This window comes from Trichoplusia ni, chromosome 5 (genome assembly GCF_003590095.1).
Source record: "Trichoplusia ni isolate ovarian cell line Hi5 chromosome 5, tn1, whole genome shotgun sequence".
Lineage (NCBI taxonomy): Eukaryota > Metazoa > Arthropoda > Insecta > Lepidoptera > Noctuidae > Trichoplusia > Trichoplusia ni.
Window position 1 is genome coordinate 5113222 of NC_039482.1, and position 15584 is coordinate 5128805.

A 15584-nucleotide genomic window follows, 5' to 3' on the forward strand; every position below is an offset into this window, starting at 1 on the left:
CCCGAACTCTCGCTTTATTGGCGAACAGAAATAGCCCGGAGGCCTAACATTTCTAAAAATAAGCCGGCTCAGGACTGGCACATTTCACAATAGATTAATTGAAAGCTCAATGTGAGTTGAATGACGGGATTCTAGGACAAAATATCGTATATCTCTCCCATAAATACATCATAATATATATATCATTAAATCTTTCTTTTGCTGAACTTCTAGATCAAAATATTTGTAAAACATTAGAGTATTTGACGTGCGAAAAGTTACAGACAGTCATAAATATAAAATACCTAAACATATTACTTACCAGGCAATCTATTTTTCGAACATAACATTCTGGCATCCTTTCAAAGTAGCAAGCGTGATGATGTTTGTTCACACCTGTATGTGGGAAGTTTTGCCCAGCCGTGGACCATTTATATATACAAGGAACATTAAAGTCTACGTGCCCCAAATAATTAAGTTATTTAATCGATTAAAGTAATCGGAAAAGAGCAAATATCAAATAAAGCGACGGAATTTATTAAGCTTTCCAAGAATTGGTATGTATATGAAAATATAAATTGTAACAGTTTTTGTTTGTTTGTCCAATATCAGAATCATTAATTTTTTTGGAAATTAATAGAATAAGTATGTTGTGTACATATATGAAACCGGTCAAGTGCTAGTCGGACTCGCGGCTCTGAGGGTTCCGTAAAAGGGGCTAAAGATAAACAAATAGGTTGGTTGACAATTATTTTTTGTATAATCCTCTGGTTTATTAGTTACCAACGTATTTCTAATCGTAAGGTAACAATCGTTGCTTAACGACGATCCTAACATTAAGTAAAAGGAGTTTTGGGAGTAAATATAGATAATCTGTAGAAATTTAAACTCTCTGGCTATCATAATTCATGAATCATGATAGCTAGACTGTATCTCATGATATTCAGTGTCGAGGGATAAACAAACTGTTGTATAGACAATGGAGCTTCAGTAATAGAGTTCCATTTCAACAATTTAGATATGAACCCTAATAAAATCGCACTAGTAAATAAAGGAGAAAATTTGTAAATGTGTGAAAACCGACGCAACACAACCATCACCTCACATAATGCGGGAAACGTTTAAAAAAAATAATGAAAAAATAAATGAACACGTTTTTATTTACAATTTTACAGATTTAAATATTTAAAAGTTAAAAAACAAAAAATTATTAAATTAAAGCATAAAAAAATTCATCGGCATCGCTGCCGGCTGGGAGTGTGCCCAAAAGGCTGGCAGCATTGCCACGTTGAATGGCAATGCTAATCCTCCGAGCGAGGTAAAAGCCAACCTTTGGGTCACGAGAAGTGTCAACGAGACGCTTTGCTAGGTCTTTAAAAAGCGTTTTGGCGAAATATTAAACTCTGTAAAATTGTAAATAAAAATAAATATATAATTTTAGTTTTTTTCTGAGTGAGAAAAAACGTGAATATACACACACATGCACGTTTCCTTATTTACGTGTTAGCAAACGATATCCGTCTCCACGATTGAAAGCAATGCAAACTTTTTGAACGGAAATTGTTATTTCGATTTGTATTGACTAAGAGAAATAATAAATAAATAAATGTGGACAACATCACATACATTGTTCTGAACCCAAAGTAAGTTGCTGAAGCACTTGTGTTATGGAATTCAGATACAACGAAGGTACCACAAACACCCAGACCCGAGACAATGTAGAAAATGAGAATTTTTACATTGACCCGACCTGGGATCGAACCCGGGACCTCAGAGTTAGCGACACCTTGAAACCGGTGCGTAGGTACGCCACTCGACCACGGAGGTCGTCATCAGATCGACTGACTGCCTGATATTAGTTCTTCGAATTTCTCTTTCAAATGGTTTGAATGTGATGCAACAGATTTTTGGCTGAAAAGGTTAAAATTCTATAGCAGATATTCAGGGCTCACTTCCGCTTCTAAATGTTATAAATGCATATCGCTTCCTCCGAAGTGAAACGTAACTGTAATGTTTTAATGCATTGCTACTTTTAAACTGGATTCAGTCTACATTCCAAAACCGGTTCAGTATTGGTAGATGGATTTGTAGAATTAAAATACCTCAACAACTGTCAAGGATGCAATTACCTACACTATTGCTTCACCGACGCATAATGAGTCCGAATATATTTTTTTGAAGAAGTGGTGAAGCTACTGCCTCACCACTTTTTACTGCAGTAGTAAAAGCGAGACGAAGCACAATACTACGTAGAGCCTACGCCGACTACGCCATGTAGACAATACTCCGCCTACGCCGTAGAGCTGCTTGCTTCTTACACGATTGCAACAATATTAATTTAAAAGGTATTCGTTGTCTCTCTGACCTGAGCAGGACAAACACTACTTACCTAACACTTAAAATAACTTTTTCAACCCTCAAACAAAAGGTTAATGACCTACATATACAACAAAAGGCCGTCTGTCCTTATTTACTTCCGACCCCAAGTAAATACATGACTTCCTTTTATCGGACCTTATAAAGAGAGCCCTGACCGGCTTGGAGTAATCAGTCACGCAGGGTGGCCACTGACCAAATGACTTGACAAAACCAGTGTAAGTTGAACCACGACGAACAGTAACAACCTATGCGAAATTGAATTGTATTTTTTTGGTTTTAAAGGCTGTTTTTGTGTGGGTTAATATGGACATTTAGAGTGTTATTATGACAATATGGCTTTTGGAATATAGATTTCGTAACTCTATAGCATAATAACGCATAGGAATATTTATTTCACTCGCAAAGAATTTTTTAAGATAAAGATAGAACAATATTTTTAGAGCTACGCCTGGTGACGGAATTGCAAGGAATAATCTATTTATTTTTTTATTAGAAAACATTTGACATATAAGAAGCTAAACTACAGCAAAAAGGTTTCAAAAAAAATGAGTAAGAAGATCGAAATAAATTCAATAGGTAAATAGAAAATGTTGTATTTTGCTTAGATAATACGCTTAAGAGAATATGAATTTTAATTAATTATATCCGATTTCTATTTATTCATCGACAATAGTGATGTTGTTTTTTCAGTGTCCGCCTATTAGTTTAATACAAAATAATGGATACGTATTTCTTTATTTTGACCCGCAAACACAAATAGACTAAATCACAGGTAATGAATTTACGCTTGACGTCACAATATTGTATATATCTATACTAATATATAAAACTGAAGAGTTTATTTGTTTGTTTGAAAGCGCTAATCACAGGAACTACTGGTTCGAATAAAAAAAATGTGTTGAACAGACCATTTACCAAGGAAGGCTATAGACTATATAATATCACGCTGCGACTAATAGAACAGAAGATACAATGGAAAATGTGGAAAAAACGGGGAAAATTATTCTTCTTCGAGGGATTCCGTTGCGTGTGCTGCGAAAACGGTTCAAGATCTTCTAACCAAATGGACGAAGTCGCGGGCAACAGCTAGTTTTACTATATTCTGAGAATTTCTTCCTAAGTAACTATTATTAAACTTTTCTTAAAATATTATTCTTATAAGATTGGATGTAACATTAAGTAGGTGTAGTCTAAGATTAAATCTTTCGTAATCTCTACTAAGAAAGGGATATTAAGCGTTAGAGAAAGCTTTTTAATCGTTTTTAATCTTGCTTTTGTAGTTCTCAGTTCTTGGCTAGTTAGTAACTTAGTAATTTAGTTGGAAAAAGAGTTTGTTTTATTTGGTTTAAGAAAGGTTAATTTTAAAATTAGAAAATGTTACATCATTTTTTGTTATTTATATCAATCGAAAGATAGAAGAGCCACCGAGATGATGAAACACTCAAAAATCGACCATTACAAAGTTATTCAAGCCAAACCAAGTCCAAAATGAAAATTTGAACATAATATTCGTTATATTTTGATAGTAACTGTCGTGAGAATGATTCATTATTAAATGATGTAACGGTTTAACAGTTTCGGACCCAACCGGAGTCCTTAATCATGACAAGACGCGGCGGGAAACTAGTCGGGCTACCCCGATAAATACGCGTGAGTAAACCGTTACATCGTTTGTTACAATATTAAATTTCCCAAAATAAACCAATGTACGTAACTGCGGTTAAAACGCATTACCAAATACATGGTCTATTTAATTTGATCCCACATTAAAATATTATTAGTTAATCAAACGTATTTGATGTTTTCGGCTCTATGACTTTTAATAAACAATATAATTCAGCAATTATTTTTGATGATATATTATTTTTAACCTTAATGGAGTGATGTTTTTATAACCGTTCCAACAAATGTTGAGGTTTAATCAACCAAATAATTAATTCATTAGTAAATGGGAGATTTTACAGCTTGCAAAAAGTGAGTATTGATGGTTGTGAATACTGTTAGTTAATAGACGTGGTGTGAAATGAAATCATTTATTATGCCAGTAGGATATAACATCACTTTTTGATATCCTTTTTTTTCTAAACGCTGGTGTCGACATTTACTATCTGACTACCCTGAGAAGAAATGTCGAAATACACTCAGGGGTCGCAGTCGCTTTTAAAGTCCAGACAATTTAAATTGTGATTTTCTGTTATAGATATTTTTTATTCTTTTTAAATGTTATTTTGCTCTTCACCGGCTATTATTTGCGACCTTTAATATTAAACTAAAAACATTGATTGCAATATCGATCCTTTCATAAAAATATTCATTGAAATGAAATAATAAATTGTAAAAAGAAGCTCTACAATAAAGAGGTCTAAGACTAGTTTCGGAGTAATTAAATACAAGACTGGCTGCGAAAACGTTTCCTTTACCATAAAATATGATTTATGAAGTATCAAACAGCCGGAGACGGCGCAAAGAGCGTTCATTATTTAAAATGATTATTTTTATCCTGTCGCTCTTAATTTGAACTTGATTTTATTTAAATTCTGTTCTGGTTTTTTTTACAGACAAAAGAATAATATGATTGTTGTGGTGTTGCATACATCTACTACATCACTACTACATCTGATTTTGTGTCTATAATTGACTTAAACAAGTTTCTGTTTCCATTGTTACGTGAAGACCCCGTCATCAATCTATCTGCAAAAATCAGTAAAAAACAATACAAAGGTTCGCTAGCTAGTTCTTTTATTGTAAAGTTAATAGTTATTCTATTGTGAGAAAGTTAATTAACTATACATTTGAACAGTATAAAACCAATCTATCGAGTATCAAAATGCTTTAGAATTTTCAACTTACAAAACATCGTACGTCGTTTTTCTAAAAGCTCACCTTTACAAATTCATAAATGTTTACATTTTCGCGGTATCACGGGTCGTTGTACCGTGAAAGGCGCGAAAGCAAAAGGTGCGTTATTTAGGTGACTGACTAAAGGCTCGTTTAGACGAGTGAGAAGTATCGTGCGAGTAACTAAACGGTTATGTCGATGATTTATTACTTTTAATATCTAGGGACAACGCTTTGTTTTAAAGTCATTATTATTGACGTTGCGAAGTGTGCTAGCGTACATGGTTTAGAGTGACGTGTCTTTTCCTCAAGTCCAATGAAGTTATTTTGAAAGATTGTCAAGTTACATTTCGCTTAGCACCAACGTTGGTTGAATCACTACAATGCAATGTATTGAATTGAAAAAATGTAAAACACATTAATTGTTATTCTATTGTGGTGTAAAAAGCCCCGAAGACCTAGGAAATTTCTTTGACGTGACTGTGGTTAGTCCATTCAATACATTAAACCGGACAGCGTTAGTGCAAAGAGATATGTAACATGTCCACAGGCCTAAAGATGCGCGATTCCTCAATATCAACTCGCCCGATATTTCCCGCCACGTCTAAACACACCTTTGTAGCAGGGGTGTATTCTAATAAACGTTTTGCTTTTCACGATCGATTACCCACCTCCTTGGCTCTTAGCATTCGCGACAATAGATTTAAAAGGTAAATGAACCGCCCTAGTTTACGCTATCATCGTCTTAAGTTGTTTATGTTGAAAGTAAAATGGATTTTTGGTCTTACTATTTCGGTTTTTTACTACCTAAACTTGGAATATATTTGCGCGATAAGTGAAATAACGGGGCTATTAAGTAACGAAATAAAGTAATAAGAAGAAAAAAAGGTTGTGGGAACATAAAATCGGGATAAATACTATCTTATGTATTAATCCTAGTTATAAACTATCTGTGTACTAGTTCGTCTAAGTTCATTTAGTGTGAAAGAGGAACAAACATCCATACATCGTTATATACAAACTTTCGCGTTTATAACACTAGTAGGATCTTCTTCAATACCTCCAATTACCTACCTAGTTACTTACTGTATGTTTTTGTATTTATTGATAGATCGCATTATCTTACAAATATCAGATAAACAACAAAATTTAATAGTTTATCCAATAACAATTGGTCGGTTTCATCCATCCTTTTTACGAGAATACTGTCCCTTTTTAATTGCACTAAAATAACTCGAGGTGTATTCAGAATGAATTCTCCGAATACCGTATATATTCGCCATTTCATCGGAAAACCTACTTCAGAAAATTCAATCGATGCGATCGATAATGCTGTATAAAACGAGAAAATCACACACACACACACACACACACCCACAGTTTTAAAGATCCGTATTCAAAGGGTTTTAACGTGACTTTATCTCTCTGCTTTCTGTATGTCTGTCCATGAGCTACTGTTATTTCCAATCCACCTCTTTTGTGCATGGCAACATGTTGTTTAACAAAATAGTAATCTCCTGCATAAAATCATTGACAACCTCCTGTCAAAAAATAAAGATAGCATCTCGGCAATGCTCGAGGCACGGGCTCTGCTCATATTCATACGTTTTGTTAGATTAGTAAGATTTAAAAAAAAAGTGACGCGTGACGCGTTACGGAAAATTTTCTTCCAACACCTAAAGAGAAGTTTCACTTTAAAAATGATATATCTTTAAACGGATATGGTGCTTGCAAAATTGAGACTTATTTGAATTGGACTGCACGGATAGCCAAGTGGCATAGCTCACCACGCCAAACCCATTGTGTGTCGAGGGTTTGAACCGAAAGAAGGATAAGCGTTTGTGTGAAGGGGTGTCTTTGTGCATGTAACGTTATGTCATGTTACTTGATTTTTTGTAAAAGGGCGCCGCGCAACAAGGTTTAAATCCGTACTTCGGGAATCGTTTTTTAAAACACAAAATGTATCTGCAATGGCCTATTGTTTTCTTAAGATCACACACGGAAAAATTAATACTTAATGTAAGTGGAAGAAACCGCTTTAAAATAAATAAAAAATATTTTTTGTTCGCGTAAATATCCTTTCTAAAGCAGTATCTAATAAACAATAAACAATAAATGCGGACAACATCACATACATTGTTCTGAACCCAAACTAAGTTGCTAAAGCACTTGTGTTATGGAATTCAGATACAACGAAGATACCACAAACACCCAGACCCGAGACAATGTAGAAATGTGAATTTATACATTGACCTGACCGGGGATCGAACCCGGGACCTCAGAGCTAGCGACACCTTGAAACCGGTGCGTACGCCACTCGACCACGGAGGTCGTCGGATCTAATAAGTTGGGTTACTAAATTTTAGAACAATTGGTAATTCATCTCACGAAATTTATTACAACAAACAATGTCACACAGTATCTTCATCAATGCGGAACCCACTATAAACAAGTCTTACTTATTTTGTAACCTCCACGATAATATTAGGTCATGCAAATCCATTACACGCGCCGCTCAACTCTATCTATTTATATTTATAAGCCAAGTATAAAATTAAAAATGCGCCCAAGTCAGGCTGAAATAATAAAGGCAATTGATCGCGAATAATTATCGATCGCTTTTTGTTAATGTTCTTAAAAAAGGTTTGTATTATTTGACCTGCTTATGTTAGTTAGTTTAGTACCAGTATATGTATTTATTGATATGTATGGGCTTCTGGGATTATAATAAAAAAAAAAAAGTGACTGCACTTATTTTTAACCAACTTGCAAGAATGTTATACATCTACATATGAATGTTATCGCAGTTATGTTTTTAAAATTAAACCTTTTTGGGTTTGTAAATAATAAAAATACGGTATGCGTATGGTATATGACTTCTTACAGTTTTTACCCTTTGTGGGGGAAAATAAGTTGTAAGATTTTTTTGAAAAGCAAAGTTTGTCAACCAAGAATCTTTGCAGTTAAATAATTCATAAGTCAAAGTGAGATTTAATCTACGTAGATAAGTGACTTCGTTAAACGTTTATACGAAACTAGAACTAAATTAGTTTAGCTTAAATTATTTCGTTTAAGCCTGCGGCCAATTGGTTCAGATTTCACGTAAAAGATTAAAGTATCTTTTAAAGATAGAAGTAAGTTTTAATGGTCAATTATTAGAAGTACATGCCTTTGAAGATAAAATTGAAGTTAAATGCAATCTTTGAAGGACATCGACTTTTGACTTGTGTTTCTCGTGTGCTATTATTTTTGATACTTTTGTTTGAAATACTATTTTTACAAGGTTTTATTTATTTCAGTTTCTCTTGTCCCGTTGTAGGCTTGTCTGTCGGTCTGTAATCATTGCTAGTTGAATTTTTTCCCGGTTTCCTGATTGAGGTTTTGACAGGTTATGTATATTGCGTGACAACGTAATGTAATGACGTATAATGGAGCTGATCTGATTTCGAGCTAGAAACTAGCTCTAGGAGCGACACGTATTACTCCATCGAGTTAAGATTTCTTTGAATTGACTTTTCGAGTACTTTGCAATACTATAATTATTTTTAAAATATTGTTGTAGATCTTTTATTAATTGACATAGCTTAGACTGAATTTGCCTAAAAGTGTTGATTGAACAAAAAAAAGGGGAGGAGGAGGTCAGATAGGCAGTCGCTCCTTGTAAAACACTAGTACTTAGCTGAAACCGGTTGGACTGGTAGCCGACCCCAACATAGTTGGGAAAAGTCTAGGCCAATGATGATGAATTTATGATCTATAGAAAACGAAAACAGCATTCGATTTATGTGAGACTTGCACGCCTATTCTCTTTGGCAGGCACGTGATGCTTGATTGTAGTTTGACTTAAGTCGAATGTGGTTTTTATTCACCGGTAGTGAAGATAAAGGCATGGCATTGGAAATTAATTGTATGTCACTCTATCACTGACTTAGCTACTTTAAAATTACATTAAAATGTTAAAATGTCAAAAGATTTAAAAAAAGGCTAAAGTGATTGGAGAGCCTGATAAGGAAATGTATAAGTGCTTATATGAGCGAAAAACTTACATTGTTAAGACAGCAAATGCTGTAAAATAGTTGGGCGTAGAAAATAAAAAGAGCACTGTAAAAAAAAATACATTTTACTCAGCGTCAGAATCAATTTGAAAACAGCATGCACAAAACTCCAAGTACATTTGCTGTCAAACAAAAATCAATCTTAACGCTCTACCAATAATAATCGAAATTGCTTGTGACATACACGTATTTCAAAATCAGCTTACAAATTCAAAGTCAGACGCAATTCAAGTGAGCTGAAATGAACCGGCTTGAATATCGTCTTTTCATTTGGTAGGCATGCAGATTTGGGATCCATTTTGATTACAAACTAGAGAACGAGAGAGAGAGAACTAACACCTATTAGTGTGATTAACTATTGTGAGGCTTTTGACTGATATCAAGTTTATAATCCGGATAGACTGTTAATCTTTTTTCGATTTATAGGTACTTTTTTGTTTTAAGGGCAACTTGTAGTACAAAAATATACATGAGGGTCACACATAAGACCGTACCGACCGTTTGTCAGTCACAATATTGTGACCCACGTAATCGTAATAGCTGACATATTCATGCTGAAGCCATAAAACAATTTCAAGTTTGAGCAGCGATTGGTGCAGATCGTAAATAGGGTAGATGACTACTTTGCAAAACTGGTTGTCCTTAGTCTATTTGTATGGAGCGTGCGCTTAAAGAAGAAGACTTTGAAGTTAAAAAAAAAGAAAAATTAAATTGTAAAAAGTGTTACATTCGACGATTTACAGCAAGCTTAAATATACTTTATATGCAAAAGCTTTACCATGATGCAGAAAATAAGGTTATGAAAAATAAAAGTTACTGAATATGAACAACTTCATAAGAATCAGTCAAGCCGTTTTGGAGAAGTCCAATTACGTACAACGTCACACGAGAATTTTAAATATTAGAAAGATAATAGAAGAAGATAATCATTATGACTATTTCTGTTTTAAACCGATACAGGATATATTGGTAATAGCATGGTAATAATAAGTGATAGACTGTTGTAGACTGTTCACTTCTAACGAAAACATCTAAAATTCTCTATAAGCATCTTATGCACAGCTTACGTAACAGTAATATCATTCAAACATAATCTATATCTATACTAATATATAAAGCTGAAGAGTTTGTTTGTTTGAATGCGCTAATCTCAGGAACTAGTGGTTGAAATTGAAAAAATCTTTTTGTGTTGAATAGACCATTCATCGAGGAAGGTTTCAGGCTATAAACCATCACACTGCGACTAATAGTAGCAAAGATACAATGGTAAATGAGAAAAAAACAGGGCAGGTATAAATCATAACTTATATCTTCTACCCACGGAGACGAAGTCGCGGGCAACAGCTAGTGTTATATAAGTAGGTACAAGCAGTGTGTTATTCAGTATATATTCACACACCATAAAATTATGAGAAAATTTTAAGAAACAAATGAAGGATGACGAATAACTTGAAAGAATGTTACATAAAAACTTTACCTCGCCGCGTCGGCGGTAGTTTGCAGTGCTAACAAGGTAAATAAATTTAAGTATTATGAAGTTATTCGATTAGGAAAGTGTTCTAGCTTTAACTTTAATTCAAGGTGTATTAAGTAAGCATAGAAAATAGTTTTTTTATTGATTCTACAGAAAATGGATAACGAAGGCGTTGTATCAAGAAACAGATATTCATTACATTATGTGTACTTGTAAATATTAATAATGCGTATAAAAATATCCCAATTAAATATTAGTTCAGGAGTTAGGGGCACGACATTTCCAAAATAACTAAATTTAGTAAAACTGCAAGATTAAAACCAATTTCAATAAAATGCCGATTCACTACATGGATGCAAAATATATTTTTCCAAAAATTCGCCATCAACTTAACTTACTATAAGCCATGCCTTTGTCAGCAAATCTTCCATCAAATGCAAGAGTATATTGAAAACATTCGCTGAATCATGTTATCCCGTTCCAAATATCGCAAGTCAGCGTAATCTATGATTACTATGAGAATATTCAGTGATAGAGCTAAAACAGCTACAGGCCTTTATGCCACGACGACGTCGTATATACGCACTCCATAAGCGAATGGAGCTATTCTCAATTTGTTTAGGTAGTTAACTAAAGGTTAACAATCTTGGTGTGTCTTATTGTCTAAAAACTCAATCTATACTTTAACATATAAAGCTAAAGAGTTTGTTTGTTTGAACGCGCTCATCTCAGGAACTACTGGATCAAGTTGAAAAATTCTTTTTGTGTTAAATAGATCATTCATCGAGGAAGGTTTTAAGCTATATACCATCACGCTGCGACTAATAGGAGCGAAGATACAAAGGAAAATGTGGAAAAAACAGGGCAGGTATAAATTATAACGCGGGCAACAGCTAGTTTAAAAATGAAACTCGACTAAAAACAAAACCTAAAACAACAATAAAGATTACCAAATGAAATGTAACACTGAAATATGTATATCAGTTGTTTATTTATTTAACATGTGTTTGTATAAAAAGGCACACCAAGACTGTTTACCTTTGGTTAACTACCTAAACATATGGAGTATAGAAACTTGTGACATGTTTCTTTGTCTGGGCAGCTTTGCCACTTGGGTAGCGAGTGTATAGTTGCGATCATTTTGGCGTAGCGAGCAGTGAAATATACCTGTTTTCAAACGCTGAACAGAGAGGATAAGGCGTGTCAACTGACGAAATACAATTTTATTAAACCATGCAAAGGTTTACTCACGCGTATTTATCGGGATTTCCCGACTAGTTTCAGACCTATTAGTCCTTAATCATGAGCTGACACTGCAGGGTCGCGAGTCACACTTTTATTAATTCTTTACTAATTTTAATTTCAATCATTATAAGTTCCGTCAAACGAGCACTTTCTTCCTCTCGTTGGCTTTCAGTCAGCAATTAACTATAAATATATGCATCTCTTTTCTTTACGTTAGAATGTGATCTATTAAAAGTGAGAAAACAAGCTACCAGTTAGTCGCTTCCTCGCTCAGTGTGACTTAGTACCTGTGATCCAATAGTCCGCTTCGATGAGCGTTAGTGAGGCAATATTGACTAATTACTTGCCTTTGCTGCGTATATTGGAAAACAATACGCTATTAACGTACCTGTGTATGTGTTGAACGGTTCTATTGGACCTGGTATGAGTGGAACACATTTCAGGGAGATTGCTGCGAAAATTAAATGTCTGTAAAGAAAAAAAAATTGGCGAGAGATAATCAATGCAAACTACTTGTTTGCATACTGTCGCGTATAATCCGTACATAAAAATAATATACCTATGATCTGGATATTTTACAAAGCTTTTTAAACAACTAGTGCTAAAGGCTGATATTTTTTTTTTCAAACGACTTCCGCACTTAAACATTTATATTATTTAACGTAGGAGGTTTTATGAACATTTATGTCATATAAAGACACCCAAACTTACAACAAGCATTCTTAGATTATGTACTCACGAGTTTTTATACACTTCATATAAACCATTTAATTAGACCTTTTATTTTGTCCTCAGAGCCTCCGACCGGTCTCCATTCGACGGCTCATGCTGCTCCGGCTACAGGCCCGTCGACTCCGCGAGCCTCGACACACCAGATGACGATGAACTGGATCCAGTAAGATATTACTTTATCAGTATAAAAAAAAAGAAGTAGGTAAACTTACGGGTAGAGTGGTTTATGAGGAACCTTGGGCTTAAAATCAGAAAGAATGTTAAAATTTTCATTATCTATACGGTAGTAGTCACTTAGAGGTATACACTAAAAGTCCAAGTTTCGAATTTCATTCATTAATTTGAGGTCAGCATACAAAATAGTCCATTGACCTACCCATAATATCCACTATTTCTCTTCGTAGCATTTTCCGCGTAGCAACTCCGCGTAGCCTTTATTTCGTAGCTCCTAATCTTAGCAATAATTTACTAAGTTACTCATGGAGGCTACGAACCGCAAAATCTACATGCCGTAGTTTTGATCTTCGTACTGACTTGTATTAAGGTTTGTATATATCAAGTTGTGGTTAAGTTATAATGAGCGTCTTAGAGTTTAACGCTCGTAGCGTAAATAACTGACTACGAAAGTATAAAATGTGGTTTGGAACATGTGATCTTTACCGTATTTAAAGTTCAAAACTGCTACGAGCTTTTATAGCAAAACGGTCTGTGGTAGAAGCGGGATACTACGCTCTGTATAGCAAGTTACCTTGATTTTCCGATGTTTATAGTTCTGCTTTAACTGTTTAGGGTGTGCGTATAGGCTCAAAAAATAATAATGGATGTGAACTAGCTGATCTCAAAGAATTTTATCTTAAAGCAGTCTAGCAAAGGTATCATAAACAGTAAAATAATTACAACGAATACTATCCTTTACTGTCTTCCTGCAGGCGAAATTCCTTTCATGTACAAAAGCGAATAAAGTTCATAAAAATAAACATCTGTTATCAAAAACCAACACGAATATTATAATAATACACATTATACGAAAGCTAATAAACCCATCACACAATATCCCGCCATAATTTCGTTTGCAAAAACGACCCAAATTCAATAACAAGTTACCTATCCCGTTTCAAACGAATTTCTACCTTAAGCTTTTGTGTTAGAATTGAAATTTGGGTGACACATATTTCTGTTAGTGGGTAGCTAATTTAAATTTATATTGGATGAAAATTACCTTTTTTTCTTTTTAAGAAGACTTTTTAACACGTAGAAAGTTTGTCTCTTTGAGTGTAAGGCAAGAAAGGGGAGGGGGAAGTTAGGAGTGTACGGGAGAGGAGTGGAGGGGAGAGGAGTGGAGGGGAGAGGAGGTCAGGGAGCTAGAGAGGTCCCGTAGGAGTGGTCACTAATAGGTTCATTTAAAATTAATTGTGTTCACAAAGTCCTTTTGCGGACTAGTTCTGCTTTTGTTTGGCAGTAAGTCTCTTTATTTATGTAAAAGGATTGTGAAAATTATTTCAAGAGAAACGATAGTGTGACTGTTGTTCTTTTATGTGATTTTTAAATAACTTCATATTTTTAATTTAAGTCGAGTTCTCCATAATATTAATAAGAAAAATATTTAAAACGGGCTTAGGTGTCCAGAAGTGCAGGTTTCCCCACGATTTTTTCCTTTGTCAGGGAGTCTTAAAACATTAAGAAAGTACATACATATATGTAACTTTGAAAAATCACCTAGATACTTTACCTGCGTTGGAATTGAACCTGCACCTCTTAAATACAAATCCATACATCGATCCGCATATCTACCATTCCATGCACCGATTCACAAGGTGACATGACAAAAACTCCTTTCACATACACATAATATCCACATTATAATGTCACGTGTCCCTGTCTCGCGTGACTCATTACCATGTCAAACGAGACATTTAAAGTGACGCCGGTTGTAATGATTGGCTTGTTATTTTACCAATGTATTGTCTAACATCCATTCGGTATATTGAAGTAAATACTGCCTTTGAAGTTAGATATTATTTGACTATATTAGATAATGTTTAACAATGCATTTTGGTTATACATTATTTTGGGATGAGTAAACTCCTTGTAGACTGTGCATGTGACTTGACAAGAATGTTTTCGAAACTCCACATGACACAAGAATTTAATTCCTTAGTGTGGAAGAAATTTTTTCAGAAAAAGAAAACAATACATCCCCATTTTGTCTGTTTGGAAATGAAGACATAAGACTTGGATTTGAAAGAACTTCCTCATCCCATCTACAGTATTGGATAAATAACTTGAACACCCGAAAATATAGTCTTTTTTTCTCAAAATTTAAAGATCTCTTTGACCAGAAACGAAAAGCTTATAGACTAGTATTATTATTTATACGAAGGAAAGCAAATTTTAAAGACAAAATTGAAATAGGTCCAGGAATTAGAACCAAAAGATATGAATAATGAAATCAGGACTCCTAAATTGACTGAATTGACGACCTCCGTGGTCGAGTGGCGTACGCACCGGTTTCAAGGTGTCGCTAACTCTGAGGTCCCGGGTTCGATCCCCGGTCGAGTCAATGTAAAAATTCACATTTCTACATTGTCTCGGGTCTGGGTGTTTGTGGTACCTTCGTTGTATCTGAATTCCATACCACAAGTGCTTTAGCAACTTACTTTGGGTTCAGAACAATGTATGTGATGTTGTCCGCATTAAAAAAAAAAAAAATTAAATATGAACAATTCTGATAATGTGTTTATTTTTTTACCACAGGTACCAAAATACAGGGTGGTGTTACTCGGAGACGCCGGTGTCGGCAAGACGGCGCTGGTATCGCAGTTTATGACGTCAGAGTATATGAACACATACGATGCCAGCCTTGGTGAGTCTTGTATAGTCCG

The 15584-nt window shown here is 34.6% G+C and overlaps 1 protein-coding gene across 2 annotated transcripts in view; it reads left to right on the plus strand.

Annotated features, from left to right (window-relative positions):
• The window catches only part of LOC113494164, an 86209-nt gene that overhangs the window by 55421 nt on the left and 15204 nt on the right, over positions 1–15584 (plus strand). For both annotated transcript variants that reach the window (XM_026872365.1, XM_026872366.1), the window contains 2 exons: positions 12766–12865; positions 15457–15565. In XM_026872365.1, coding sequence (XP_026728166.1) covers positions 12766–12865; positions 15457–15565 — 209 coding nt within the window. The remainder of the gene's footprint in view (positions 1–12765; positions 12866–15456; positions 15566–15584) is intronic.